The following is a 15454-nucleotide window of genomic DNA, read 5'->3' on the forward strand; positions in this document are numbered from 1 at the left end:
GTCACAATAGAACAATACTATAAATTTGAATTTCACTTTGTTGGTAAAATCATACATCTGAACCAGTCCACGGCTAAAATGAGTTCTTCTTTGTTTAGAAACAACATGTAAATGCTAAATGTCTTTAAAGAAGCAGCCTTTACACCACTCAGGGGTTTTTGTTTTTAAAAACAAATTGTTTTATTGGCATATAAAATTGCCCCCCACCCCTCCGATTTCATCAGGTGGGGGACAACGATATAGTTTGATGCAGTTTGTTGTAAGATTCCATGTTGGTTTTCCTCCTGTCCTCCCCAATTTTTTGAGTCTACAGCCGCCAATGGTGTGGGGGTTGAATGCAGCTCATTTTTGTAGGATACAGTAGAAAGGCCTATATACATACAGTAGATTATATACAAACTTTGTATGAATATATGAGTATTTTTCTGTGTTCAGCTGCAGTTACTTATTGTCTCTACACACCTGACAGTACACATTTCAGTCAAACTTTGACCAGGTCATGTGGGTTAAAAGTCTTTACTTTTCTAAAAATAGACTTGATGAAAATTAGGAAATTAATTTGTTTTACACACAAACTCATCAAGAGTTTTCAATTTACTAATTGAAATTCAAGTGAATGGGCCCAAAACTTGCATAATTTTGATGACACAGGTGTGAGCAAGACAGACATGTCTCACCCTGCAGAAAATTCTCATCCTGTCAATCAAACTTTCAAAATAATAGCACACCACACTTGTAAGAAATATCCCTCATTTTTAAAAAGCAAAATGATCTGATCCCGATGGGCCAGAGTGCGAGGTCCCGACCAACGCTGCTTGCAGCTTTAATCTTTGATTTTTGCTGAAATATTGGATCATTTGAACATTTATTGAAATGAAAACGTGAGAAGTTTAGAGGGAAAAATCACTATTTGGTGGAGCTGTTAACAACTCATAGACATGTGAAATGTGACCCCGACTACACACTGCTTTTTGTAAGACGTCAAAAGCTAAAAAGGTTTGAGACCACTGGTTTCATCTTTAACAATGTGTTGTATTTTAAAAGCTTGTTATATTATCCATTGTGTCATATCTTCATCTGAAAAGTAACTAAAGCTGTCAAATAAATGTAGTGGAGTAAAAAGTACAATATTTCCCTCTGAAATGTGGTGGAGTGGAAGTATAAAGTAGCATCACATGTAAATACTCAAGTAAAGTACAAATGCCTCAAAGTGTTGTGTGGGGCAAAGCAGGTGAACCCAAGTGTAGGCACTCAACAGCGAGGAGACAGGGATATGACAAGAATAAAGTATTCATTTTGAAGGCTAGGGAAAGGGAATCCAGGCCTGAGGAAGCTTGGGCTGGAAACTGGGAAACTGGGGCTGGGGCTTAGGCTGGAAACTGGGAAGAGTGAGGGTCCAGGGCAAAGAAACAGGACTGACGAGACGAGCTGAGGGGATTGAGAAAGAGCAGATTAGATTGCGGGGAAACGGGAATCAGGGTCAGGCAAGGGCAAAACAGGCATTGACAAGAAAACTGGTGATGGCATAAAATTGGCTCGAAATGTAGACTGACTGGCACAGAAGCTACGATCTGGCAGGGCTGAAGTGGTAGGGCTGAGTATTTGATTATTGAGATGACGTGCAGCTGGTTTGGCTCTGCTCTGATTCCAGCACACCTTTCTCCACTCACACACAGGGAGAGAGAGTGGCAGCAGGTCATGGAGACACAGGATCATGACACAAAGGTGTATTTAGTTACTTTCCATTATTGAAAAAAGGCCATATTAAATCTACTTTGATTCAATTTTGTAAAACAATAAAACATGAAAACTTCCAAGAAATCTTTAATTCTTTTATTTATTTGATTTAATAGTGCAGCCATTAAAAAGGCATCTTAGGTATATTCTGCACAGCTGTGATACAGAAACATACTGTTCTGTACACGGTTAACATAATGGTTGACCATCCATAATAGGGTTTTTGAGAGGGGATTGTTATTTGTCAAAGGTTGTGTTTTTTCTAGAAACACTCATGACGTTTTCTTTTGTGAGGACAAACCGGATCTGCCAGTTACAGGCCACAAACATTCAGAGGTGTTGAGCTCAACAAGGAAGTCTGTGTCGCTGAGATTAAAGTGCAGTTACATGTGCAGGTATGTAGAAGTGCAGAGTCATTTTGGGAAACTTATCACAGCACCGGAAAATGGCCTCCAGTAAACAAGGGGGAAAAAATGCAGATCTCGAGCTGGATAAACCAGTAAGACGATTTATGATAAATGATTTAAAAAGTGAAGGAGTCAATTCATGCTCCAACAGAAGAACAAGCTGTACATTTACCTCAGAAGAGCTGCACCTCACAGGTAATTAAAGGCCCAACATGTGCATTGTTAAACATCCACAGTTTCTTTTTTTTATACAACGAAAACAAACTGTAACAACCACAGAAATGAACAATTAAAAAAAAACAAATTCAGGAAACAAACACTAAAAAAAAAATCAACCCTTCAAAGACACAAATCAACAAACACATCTCATTTATCAGCAGGCAACAACATATTTAGAAATAAACCTAAATTCTAATTCTCATATGCAAAGTAATGGTTTTATTATGTGAATCAAATGTATTAATAATGAAGTCTCTGATCTTTGAGGATGCTTTTTAGTAAGATAAAGTAACGTTTGAGAAACAATCTGAAGTGATTTACATTCAAGGAATCCACCCAATCAGCCTTATCAATAAACATTTTCCTTAATTATTTCCTTAAATATTAAGGTTAATTAAAGCTGCAAACAGCGTTGGTCAGGACCTCGCAAGTCACATGGTTTTTTCCTTTTTTCATTTTAAACCAAAAACCAAAAACGAAATCATGTGATCTATTCCTTTTTTGTTTCCAAACGAAAATCCAGAAAACCAAATTCAAAAGACCATGCAATTTTGGTTTAGAAATCAAGTATTTTTGTCAGTTTTGTACGATAACGGAAGCGGCTACATTAGCCTACCCATGATCCTCAGCGACCGTTGCTATGGTGAAGACACCATGTGAAAAAACCATGTGACTTCTGTTTTTGGTTTCAAATGCAAATTACAGATATTTACAGAGATATATACAGAGAATTACAAATGAATTATGAATTATCCGATGATACCCGGACCATTCAGCAGCAGATTTCTGAACCAAATGTCTGACAGATGCACAAAATATAACAATAAGAATCTGCAGAGTCACCATTCGGTTTTATCAACACTTTTATTTGAAAACCAGCACATGCACAATACAAACCAACTCATGAGTAATAAATACACTAGTAGAGAGTTCTGTCTCAACAAAAACATTCGAAATACGACAGACACATGGAGCCTCATTTACAAAAGTGACAAAAGATCAGAGTGAAAATACTTTAACCAGAAAGCAAACAGTGTAACTGAATCTTGTGAGAAAGAAGTTTGCATCTGGTAATCTGGCGAGTGAGGACTTTATTTGACAGGTGTGAAGATAACGTGAGTCCCTGACTGGTGACGTAAGTTACACTGTACATAAAAAGAGAAAATGTTTTTCTTGTTGTGTTTCCTTTTCAACAACCTGTTGTCGACATGTTTAATATTGCAGGGAGGATTTTAGTTCAGTTTCATATTTTTATCTTTTTATCCTAAACTGAATTCTGATCAGTTTGGTTTTACAAGTGTTTGAAGTTGGATTCAGTTGGATGAACTCTTTTAACTAAACAAGTATAAACTTGTTTTGAATTGCTCGTTTGCTTGATGAACGTCACCTGTTCATGTGGAGGTGCAGGTTTGTGAAATGTGATTATCAGAATAATCAATGCCTGCAAATTTCTTTAGAAAGGTACGGTCACATGATGTTTCTGTTCAACGAAATTTCCTCGCACTCTGACCTGACAAAGAACGTGATGTCACATATCTGATGCAGGTAATACTTCAATAAAAGTGCATCAGAAAAAATTGTTGAATGGAAACATAAAATGACCAAACCTTGAGGCGAGCTGTTCTGCTCTGATTGTGGTCAAGTTTCCCGAAGAATAAAAAAATGAATTTCACGTCAGAAATCAGCAGACAAAAACATAACATATTCAGCAGCTTCAGATTGTAACACAAATAAAGAGAATAGTCTGGCATGAAAAGTTAGATGCTAAAAAAAATCTCGATAAAGCAAGAGTCCATGACTTGGAGAGCAGGCAGTAAACAGACTGAAAAGTCATGGAGACACATGAGAGGATACAATAGAGCTGCAACAGTAAGCAGATTAATCAATTAATTGATTGATTTATTGTTAAGCAAAAAATGTGATGGTTCCAGGAGCTCAAATATGAGAATTTAAGGCTTTTCTTTGTCTTAAATTAATAATTTAGATTTTTTGGACAAAGGCCCATTTGTCACTGTTTTCTGATGTTTCATGGACCAAACGATCAATCGATTAATTTAGAAGATAATATTCAGATTAATCAATGATGAAAATAATCGTTAGTTGCAGCCTGCATGAAGACTCTGAGGCTGTTGGTGTGAGACAATTTCTGTAGCAACTACTGAACTGTACAAGTTGACATAATATTGCCAAAATATGTCAATAAAACCAATCAATGCCATTATGGCAATATGATGAACGGAATTCTTTGAGATGAAGGCATTATACTTCACAAACAAGTGTTTTTTCCTGCAAAGGAGGAAGGCAGACTGTTTGTACATGACTCATAAGTCAGGCAGAGACGTCTTGTGAATTTCTTGTGAACTCAACCTTGAAAAACACCAGAAGTTCTCTGAAATCACTCATACGTTCCCCCTTAGAACAAATATGTTAGAAAAAGTGATTCTTGCATGAAAAGTGTTTTCTATTCTGCAGTGATCTGACACAACCAGAAAAAAATCATCTAATCTACAGTTAGATGAAAAATAAATAACTAGGGCTGCAACTAACAATGATTTTCATTATCTATTAATCTTTTGATAATTTTCTTCATTAATTGATTAGTGGTTTGGTCCATAAAATGTCAGAAAATGGTGAAAAATGCACTTTTTCCCAAAGCCCAAGATGACGTCCAAAAATGTCTTGTTTTGTCCACAACCCAAAGATATTCAGTTTACTGTCATAGAGGACTAAAGAAACTAGAAAATATCCATATTTAAGAAGCTAGCTTAAAGAATTTGGACTTTTTTTCCTTAAAAAAATGACTCAAAATGATTAATTGATTATCAAAATAGTTAATGAAAGTTAAAGGTTTTACTATCAGTAACGATAACAGTTTACTCACTAACTTAATTTCTGAGGATGTGGCCTCACTGGTAGCTACACATTTATAAAGAAGTCTATGTGAAAACAATCAGACAGGTTTTTAAGTTTCCAGGTTGCCAAACCTCAGAGTGGCAAACACAGATAAAAACACTTAAAATGTCACTCATAATCATCTGTTACACTGTAAAACAGTTTGCTCTACACTAAGTACAGCAGGTCAGAGTTGAAACATGAATTAGCTCTGACGTTTACAGCTTGGGTGGAAATTTTAATCTTTTTCTTTCACTTCTGAACTAGAATGACAGCTCATTCCTCTGCCAGAGCAACATTAAACTCCACATTCATTTAAATAATAGACATGGAAATCTGGATCTGCAGCAAAATACACAAAACACAAAGATAGTTACAGGATACAACAGACATTCATGAGATAATAATGAATGTTGAGCCATCTCATACTTTTAAAAAGTTACTGAATCCAAACAGAAAACGACATGAAGAGCTGAACTTTCCATAAAATTTCACTTAAATCTGTTGGTTAGATAATATAATAATATAGTAAGATTGACAGATAGATAGACAATAATTAAGTTAAACTAGACTTTTATAAATGAGGCCCCACTGAGAAGAATAAAGAGTGTTTATAGATGTTAATAAAGTGAGTCACATTAAAAAGAGCAAACATAAAGAACAATGATAGTCACATTTTTCTACACAGTGAAGAGGATCAAAGTGAGAGCTAACAGAGTTATGTAAAAGGTGAAAGGTGGGGCTGGGCCCAGTGTGGACAGAGGTACACATACTGCTCTTTGCACTGAGGTGGGAGGAGGTGGTTTAGTAGGGACGACCTCGCCGCTCCTGTCTGCGGTCACCCCTGGAAATAACAACACACTGATTACCTCATGAACGACCAATGAACTTCAGCTATAGGATGAACAGGTGTGTGTGTTTGTACAGGAAGGGTTTTACACAAATTATTTACTGACGTATTGAGCCGACATTATGTTACATAATGGAAAAATACTTAAATACAAGAAGAAAAAGAAGAAAGGCCTGAATTAAAGAAATATTACACTTATTATCAGACAAAACCAACCCTGTGAAAATATTTTGGTCATTAAAGACACAGATTTTTGTTAGAATCAGTTTACATCTTATCTTGATGTTCTGCAAGTGATGGGTGGATGACAGCGAAGCTCTGAGGCTTGTTTCAGTCATGGGAAGCGCACAGTTTCAGTACAGTATGTGTCAGAGTTTGTGTCAAATGAAGAAAACCATGTGACTGATGACGTCACAAAGCTTCAAACATCACTCACTCATTCGGATCATGAATTCTGACTGCGAGAGAACCAAAACCCTCAGACCTTCAGCAGGTAAATCTTACGGAGAACACCTGTCCTATATATGTAAATGTAAACATAGCTCAACATCAACATTAACTTCTCACTTGTGTTTTTTTGAGTATATGTGTGAACAGTGTGCAGGATGTTTTGGTTCTATCACTAGTTTTACACAGAATCTGAGTCTGATCTGTGATTATGTATTTATGTGTCACTGACACTGATATGTATCTGTCATCTGTAATCTTTACACTCCCAGTCGATATGTGAACCCTTGATGTATAAAAACCTGGACACCAACATGTTTTCACCAGAGAGTGTTTGAGAGTATCTGACCTTCCATCCATTTTGCCAGAGCCGTATCCTCCCCGGTCACCGCCTCGGCCGCCTCTGAAGCCCCCACGGTCGCCGCCTCGGCCCCTGAAGCCGCCTCGTTCAAACCCCCCTCGGCGCTCGCCTCCATAGCCACCTGACAGCAGAGCGAGAGTGAGAGAGTGACGATTAGGTGACAATTTGTAAACCTCTGACAGAAACCGTCACCTTTGCAATATGTGACCCTGAGATGAGAACAAGAATGTGCTGCAGGGTGACGCTGTGAGGTTAACAACAGATGACTCACACTGATGACAATATTTCTCAGGTGTATTAATACAGGTTATGAGTTGCTATTATTGGCTGTGAGTAAGAAAGCCAAAGTCAAATTACGTCTGTTAAAAGTAGATTATCTTTAGCACTGAATTATTACTCATCAAATTATTTATTAATATCAAATCTTGATTGGTTGGTTCACCTTCACATGTAGTTTCTGTCTATGCAGATTGTTTGGTTTTTATTTGTCCAGTTTATGAGATATTCCAGTTTGAGATCTCTCCCTCCAACCCGACTCTTTCTTTCTTCTCTGGTAACAGTGGTAACACTTTCTATGATGCCCATGTCTATGATGCATTATAAACATATTGAATGCATTATAATCTGCTGTATATTGTGCTAGTCACTGTATGAGAATTATAATACACTATGATCCTTGCTAAAAAGAAATGTCAGCAAGTGACAAATACAATTATGAAGTATTATGATACTTGACCTTATAAGTCATGATAAAATGCTTTATAATGTGTTATGATTATTGTTATAAAGTATTCTGAATATATATGAGTGCTTATAACTACAATTATACAGTGCTATAAGCAGATTATAACAGTATGTTTACAATGTATTAGAGACATGGGCGTCATAGACAGTGTTACCACAATGTCCATGTTACTCTGGATAATCCACAAAAAGTGTAATAAACGGTTTTCGTAGGGACTATTTCTCCAGCAGAAAGTAGTTCCAATGAAAACGTTTCACAGTGAGATGCAGTACATTCACCTCCATTGTATAGAGGTGGAAGGAGAAATGTCAACACCAGGTGAAACAAATATATAATGTATAAAACCTTAATGATTCTAACCTCTTTCCATTGGGGACATCCCACCAGCGTCCTCAGGTTTAGGAGCCTTGCACTGGTTACACTCGTTACGCCACGAGAAGTTCAGGTTTCCACAGTTTCTGGAGGGAAAATGTGCAGAAAGAACAGTCATCAGTGTATAACCACAAAATATGAACTTTTCTTCTCTCATACATTTGCATCTATACATTAAAGTTAAAGTGTTCCATTACAACAAAGCAACTTCTTATTAGCAAGAAGTTATATTATGAATTTGAATGCAAACGACACAATACAGTGTGTGGGAATTTATGAACACTCCTTTTTGTTTTTGGACACAGATTTAAATATAGACTGATATAAAAATAACCTCTCTCAATCAGTGTGTAGTGGTGGGGCTGTGACAATAACTTCTTCTTCTTCAACAGTAAATTGAAGACATCCTTGCAGGCTCTGAGAAATTGTGAGCAACATTTTTTTAATTGACTAAATGATAAGACGAGAAAATAATCAGCGGATTAATCCACAATTAAAATAATCGTAAGTTGCAACCCTAAATAATGTAAAATTTTATTGAGATATTTAGAAAATGTTGCAGTATTAACATGTAGAAAACACAGGGTTGTACAAAATGTTCATATCGAGTTCCTTCTACAAGTGATAATTGGACTCACGGGTTCGAACACTTCCAGTCTCCGGCTCTCTGCTGTCCTCCTCCTCCTCCTCCTCCTCCTCCACCACTGCCTCCTCCTCCACCACCTCCTCCGTTGCCTCCTGGGAAACCTCCACCTCGACCTCCTCCAAATCCACCACGACCCATCGGCCCTACGCAGAGCAACAAACAAACAAACCAGTCAGATCTTGTGTCAGTGTACAAAGTGTGAGTGATGATGCTTACCAGGGATTTATTAAAGGTATGTGTCCTTGTGGGTGTTACGTTAAATTAGAGCTCTTCTAACAGTTTTCTTCATATATTATACTTTCAGCTATAGAATAAATTGTCAGTAGCCAAGTTTCCGTCCAAATGTAGTGCAAATATTATTACCAAATTTCCAGAAAACCAGCAGAAGAAAATGCAAATAAATACATGATAGTGGATGGAAACGCACTTATTGTGACTATGAGAGTGTCTTGTAACCACAAATAGGATGGTATTGCAAATGTAGAAATACTAATAAGAGAGATTAATTATAGACTGAGCTCAGCTACAAAATGGATCTTTTGTAAATTTGACTGAACTTCTGAAACATCTCATGTTGCCATTACAAAAATGCCAACCATCAGAAACTAAGTTTAAAAAATTGGGCTCACCTCCTCGTCCTCGACCTCCCCTCATGCCCCCTCGGCCTCCAAAGTCAGCTCTCCGAGTGGCAAAGGACACCTTGATGGGATTTCCATTGAAGTCCTTCCCTGTTGAGGACAGACAGACAACAAATGTCATAAGACGGTGAGAAACAAACAAGCCTTAAGTCACAAAATGGTTGGAAATGAGGAGAGAGAAACTAGTTTCCAAGGTGGAAAAAAGAATCATAACATCTTAACTTGTCATAACTTGTCAAATCACTTCTGTAGCATAATAATTTATTTGACCAAATAACCATTTTAAACAAAATATCACTGAAAACACTGCCTCTATGTCCTTCTTCTTTGTTGAAAATATGTTACCCTACATGACTTTTTTTTTAGAGGTCATGGAGTTTCTGTTATATTTGTTGAGCCCTGATGACTTGATGAGGATAAAACACTCACCATCAAACCAGTCGATGGCAGCTTTAGCTGAGGGAGGATCATCGAAGGAAACCGTGGCCTCCCCCTTCAGCTTCCCCGTCTCTCTGTCTGTGTACAGGTTGATCATTGGCAGGCCTGTCTTCTTGTTGACCTACAGGAAGAGACAGGGACAATGCAGTGATTGGATGATGTTACGTGATAGGACAATTCAGAAATACACAAATAAATGATCCAGTTATGCTAACAAATATGGGCAGATGTGTGTCAGTAGGTAGTGTATTTGACTGTTGAAACTCTGAATTTGTATTTAAAAAGCTAAAATTTGAATATATCATAGAATATAAAACTAAACAAAAAATGGTAGAACAACTATCTGGACAGATCTGCAGATGATCAGAATGATATGTGGGAAAGATTACCAACGCGCAAGATCCTGGTGAGAGATTCTGTTGGAGGACCATAAAACAAAACTGGGATGCCCTTAAAAAAGAGAATAAATCTCAAGGGGCTTAGCCTGATAAATTAAATTTATATCTCTCTAATAGGATATTCTGTGACCCTAAAATTAAAATGATATGGCAGGGTTCTCAGGGACGAAATGAATGCTGGAGGCAGTGTGTAAAAACATCATGTTTATTGGGCTTGACCTTAAATCTTTTGTTATATCGGAAAGAGATTGCAGCAGAAATTAAAGCTGCAAGCAGCGTTGAACGGGCCCTCGTGCCTCCGCGCACGTCAGGCCGCGGTGCAATGGAAGGGCTTCTGTGACGGGCATGTAGATGTCATCATACCTGGGCTGTTTTCAGACAGTGCAAGAAGGAGATAAACATCACTTCCTTTGTCCACTGTTTTGCCTGCTGCTGGGGCTGCTTTACTAAAATTTCATATCGGGTGCTATTCAGCCAGTTTGCATCACTGTTGGAATATTGTCATGTAGACGTGTTCAGGCCGGGACTCTTATCAAACATGTAAAGTTTGGTGCAGACTGGAGCATTTGCAATAAAGTTCTAGCAACTTCCTCTGTCATGGTGAAACATCAGATCTCAACGGTGTGAGGATGAGAATTTTCTGCAGGGTGAGACATGTCTGTCTTGCTCACACCTGTGGCATCAAAATCATGCAAGTTTTGGGTCCATTCACTTGAATTTCAATTAGTAAATTGAAAACTCTCGATGAGTTTGTATGTAAAACAAATTAATTTCCTAATTGTCATTGAGTTTATTTTTAGAAAAGTAAAGACTTTAAACCCACATGACCTGGTCAAAGTTTGATTGACATGTGTACTGTCAGGTGTGTAGAGACAATAAGTAACTGCGGCTGGACACAAAAAAATACTCATATATTTGAATGGAGAGTGTGAGTGAACCGCTAGGTGCCCGGGAACTAATAAAGGAAAAACTGCAGTACAGAGCTACAAATTTTAGTTTTGATTTTATTTTTCTGCAGCACTTTATCACTAAACTGTCACTCTCACTCCATTTTTTCCCTTCCCCTCATAGGTCATCCCCACTACTGAATTATACATGTAAGACCTATAATTATTGTAAAATAAATGATAATAACACCAAACTTAATATAAAGTTTGTATATAATGTACTGTATGTATATAGACCTTTCTGCTGTATCCTACAAAAATGAGCTGCATTCAACCCCTACACCCATCCCCCCCTCCTATTCTCTCTCTCTGCCTCTCAGTTGGAGAGGAGAATTTCAAAGTACTCTTCTTGTGTACCAGTTTCCCTTTCCCTCTTGTATCTAGTCTGTAAAATGTTGTAGTGTTTAGTACTTGTAGCTGCAGTATTAGTAATAAATATGTATGTAACTTGTGAACTTGTTGGTGTTTTCTTGTGCTTGCATCTCAGTCACTTAACCTTAAAAGACCTATACCCTCACAAAATCATAATTAAGATTAATAACCATCATAATTCTAATTGACCTCTCTTGTGTGGCCAACAAGGAGTACTATTTCCCAAGGAGTACTATTTAGCCGTGACTGAACATGCAGTGATGGTGAGGTACCTTAATAATCCCAATCTGCTTAAAAAAGTCAGCCACTGATTCAACAGTGTAGTCGTCTCCCAGGCCTTGCACGAAGATGGTGTTATTATCAGAGTTATCCTGGTCTTGCACTGTTAAAAGATGATATGAAGAGATGCTAAGAAACAAGCAAGAGGCTACCTGGACAATGTGCATATCGACATGTTAGTCCTTCACCTATCCCTCTGTGGATTTCTGACCCATAAAGACTAAACTGCATTAAAACTAAGCAATGTATAATTTCATACTTAACTTATTAAAGTTGCATTCATTGATATTTTTTGGCCACTTGGAGGCCAAAAAACCTAAACAATGCACTAAAAGAAGGTAAAGGTTTGTTGCTCAAATTGACATCTTTTCACATTGCACACTGTCATTTTACATATTGATCATATAAAAATATTGATGAGTGCAGTTTTAAATGAACAAGACTAACAGACTTCTTTTGCCGTGTTCATTACACCTCAGGGAAACGCTACAGAAGTGTTGGATGGAACAAACAAACATACTGATGATTTAGCTGTTTTTAAAGCCTTAGGGCCAGGATATGCTAGAAAAGAACTAGTTTGTGTTGCTAGACCACGTCTGAAGGCAAAAGTGTTTATACTGTAGCTGTTTCAAAAGATCACACTCGAAGGCAGGTGAAACGCCTGCTGTCATTGAGAGGGATGAGACAAGATAATCATTTACATATGGTGCACATTGAGACAGACAGTCTCTCCTAGAAGACACTGATGGTGTTGCCAGAGTTTTAACTTGCCTCTGTAGCTCTTTCTTTACATTCCTGATGTGACTGTTTCAGTCTCCTTTAATGTCTGCAGCATTGAATGCCTTCCAGAAGAGAATGTCTAGAAACAGGCACCACTATATAATAATAATAATAATAATAATAATAATAATAATAATATCTATATTTGTATAACACTTTTCAAAAACGAGTTACAAAGTGCTTCATATACAGGGTCACTAACCCTAAATGAGCCTGTAAAGTAATCATTAAATTCTGAAAACAATTCTAAAACGAATCGGTCAGGTCTTGTTGCTGGCAGGACAAAAATAAAACACAATACTTACTGAAGCCGGGTCCTCCATGTCCATATCCCGGGTCTCTTGGTCCTTAAAGAGGGCAAAATAATGTCAGTTGTGTAAAAAAAACAAAACAGATAATGAACCACAAACATTAATCTTACACACTGTAACTTCCTTTCATTCACTCCTAGTTCTCTCCAAAAGTTTCCACAATCTAATCTTTCAATCAATCTAAGGTATTTACCATGACAGTTGGTTTGCGCCAAAACACACATTTTACCATCACATTTTCCATGACATACACACCTCACAGCACTTGTACACAGAGGACAGTAAATACCTGATGTTATCTTAAAGTCCCAAGATCAAGTGTACAAAACAAGATTGCCCAAATGATTGAGAAACTGATTTTCATTGGATTTTGTGCATTGGAATAATCACCATAATTCTCACAACCAATTTCATTGTTTCTGGTTGTTTTGTTTTTTGTTTTTTTGATCCAACAAGTAAACAGAGCCAGAGCTATGACACTTCATGCAGAGCCACACAGGTCTGCTCTTGAATTTGTTGTATTAAACGCACCACAATTCGATGCATTTGCATTGGCGTATTTCTTGATGCTGCATGACAGTAAATCATTCCTGTTCACAGAAACTGAAACAACTCTTGGAATCCAACAGATTGCAACACAATCCCTTTTTTTCAGTATGTCCAACATCAACTGTCATGGTGATGCATGTTTCCATTCATTCCTTTGTCTACTTTAGTCATCACACAGCTTAACAATGGCTTCATGGAAATTTCCCCAACATCATGGGAATAAGATCCCAATGTTTGTTATTCTGAGAACATGACAGATTTCCAAGAGTTTTGTTATTTATCACAACCAAGTGATAAATAATGAGCACACTTCATGTTCATACACGCTCATAACAACAAGTTTCACCTTTTTGAAGATGGACTGAGTGCTGAGTCACTGGCAGCTTGATTAACCAGAACTTCAGGAACTGGATTGAGTGTTCCTCCTTTATAACAAACTTTGCATTGTCATCAGAAGCTGCAGCCAAACATCTTGCAGCACCATATATGAACCACCGCAATAACAAATCTGGCAAGAAGTGACTGTGAATCCAGGGGAAACCTTTTTTCACAAACCGATGATTCTTCTTTACTTTGAAGAATATCCCTCAGTGAAGTGACCACACAGCATGTCATCATGACTAATATGTACAGCTAACTTGGCACAAGTGAAACTCTAGATTTCATCTTGTTTGAGTGTCCTAGGATTTCAAGTTTTGGTTTCACTTAGGACTGAGTGATTGCTAAATTAATTTCATTTACAATAACCATACTTTACATTAAATATATGGATGCATTTGAATTTGTTTGTATGGACAGTGAAGGACCATTATCGATAGGTTTTATAAAGTTATCATACATATCTATGGATTTTTCATGACAATGGCACCTTTTTTCCATAATTTGAAACAATGCTTGACACTGCAATGACAGTCTTACAAAAATTAGAACTGTTGCTGTGATGTGTTTTTATTCTTGAAAAACACATCACAGCAGGTAATTTTATTTCATCTCTCTTATCTGTCTATCTGTCTCTTCTCTCTCTCCTTTTTTATAATTGTAAATATCAATAATATACTCTAATTGGGACTTGAGCTCAAAGAAGCTAAATTTCAATGCCTTCAATGTTGCCACCCACTGAGTTGCTGTACATCTGACAATAAAAGTACTTGAACCTTAAATCATTTTACTAGAGAAACTCCTCACTCTGTTGGTGTGGAGTGGTGTGGGAACTACATAAACACTGTTTACTCATGATTGTGCAGTGGTGTCAGTGGAGTTTCTTCCCTCACAAACAATAGTAAACCAGCTTTTTCCAGCTTGATACTTTAGCCAAAATCAAGCCGTTTCTCTCTTTCAAAGATCTGGAGAAAGTAATCCACACACTTATATCCTCCTGCTTGGACTACTGCTACTCTCTCTGTATACTGGGATTAGTCAGTTGTCCCTGTCCCGACTGCAGCTGGTCCTGAACGTTGAAGCCAGGCTCCTGACAGGTACCTGGAAGAGGGACCAAATTACCCCTATCCTGGCCTCTTTCCACTGGCTGCCTGTACAGTTCAGAGGTGATTTTAAGGTTCTTCTGTTTGTTTATAAAGCCTTAAATGCCCTAAATTGCAGACCTTCTAACTCCTTATTCTACCTCCAGGTCCCCCAGGTCGGCTGACTTTGGGCTCCTGGCTGATTTAAACTTAGGCTCAGGGATAACCATGCTTTTGAGGTTGCAGCCTCTAGAATGTGGAACAGCATTCCCCTCCCAATCAGATCTGCCCCCTCCATTGACTCTTTAAAGACTAGGCTCAAAACTTACTTTTATTCACTGGTGTTTGAATTCTCCTGATGTGGCTGATTTTTGGGTTGTGCCTAATCCCCATGCGTTGTCTATTTGTGCCAACGAGCTCTGTGCTTTGTTGTTCATGTCAGTGTTTCTTGTATTTGTGATTTTAGCTTCCTGCTCTGGCTTGTACAACACTTAGATCATCATGGATTGTTTTTAAATGTGCTTTAAAAATAAATTTGACTTGACATGACAAACAATTTGTTGGCTGAGTAGACCTGCTTGCAGAGAGCACACAAACCCAACAAAA

At 37.6% G+C, this 15454-nt stretch overlaps 1 protein-coding gene across 1 annotated transcript in view; it reads right to left on the minus strand.

The window, feature by feature from the left end:
• Window positions 1–3208: 3208 nt before the first annotated feature.
• The window catches only part of fus (FUS RNA binding protein), a 28037-nt gene continuing 15791 nt past the window's right edge, over window positions 3209–15454 (minus strand). Inside the window, exons 8-15 of the mRNA XM_067616196.1 lie at window positions 12834–12875; window positions 11742–11851; window positions 9744–9873; window positions 9306–9404; window positions 8669–8819; window positions 8019–8116; window positions 6902–7034; window positions 3209–6099 (exon numbers count right to left, since the gene is read on the minus strand). Of these exons, the coding sequence (XP_067472297.1) occupies window positions 6060–6099; window positions 6902–7034; window positions 8019–8116; window positions 8669–8819; window positions 9306–9404; window positions 9744–9873; window positions 11742–11851; window positions 12834–12875 (803 nt within the window). The 3' untranslated portion in view covers window positions 3209–6059. The remainder of the gene's footprint in view (window positions 6100–6901; window positions 7035–8018; window positions 8117–8668; window positions 8820–9305; window positions 9405–9743; window positions 9874–11741; window positions 11852–12833; window positions 12876–15454) is intronic.

The sequence above is a fragment of the Thunnus thynnus genome, chromosome 17 (assembly GCF_963924715.1).
Source record: "Thunnus thynnus chromosome 17, fThuThy2.1, whole genome shotgun sequence".
Classification (NCBI taxonomy): Eukaryota; Metazoa; Chordata; class Actinopteri; order Scombriformes; family Scombridae; genus Thunnus; species Thunnus thynnus.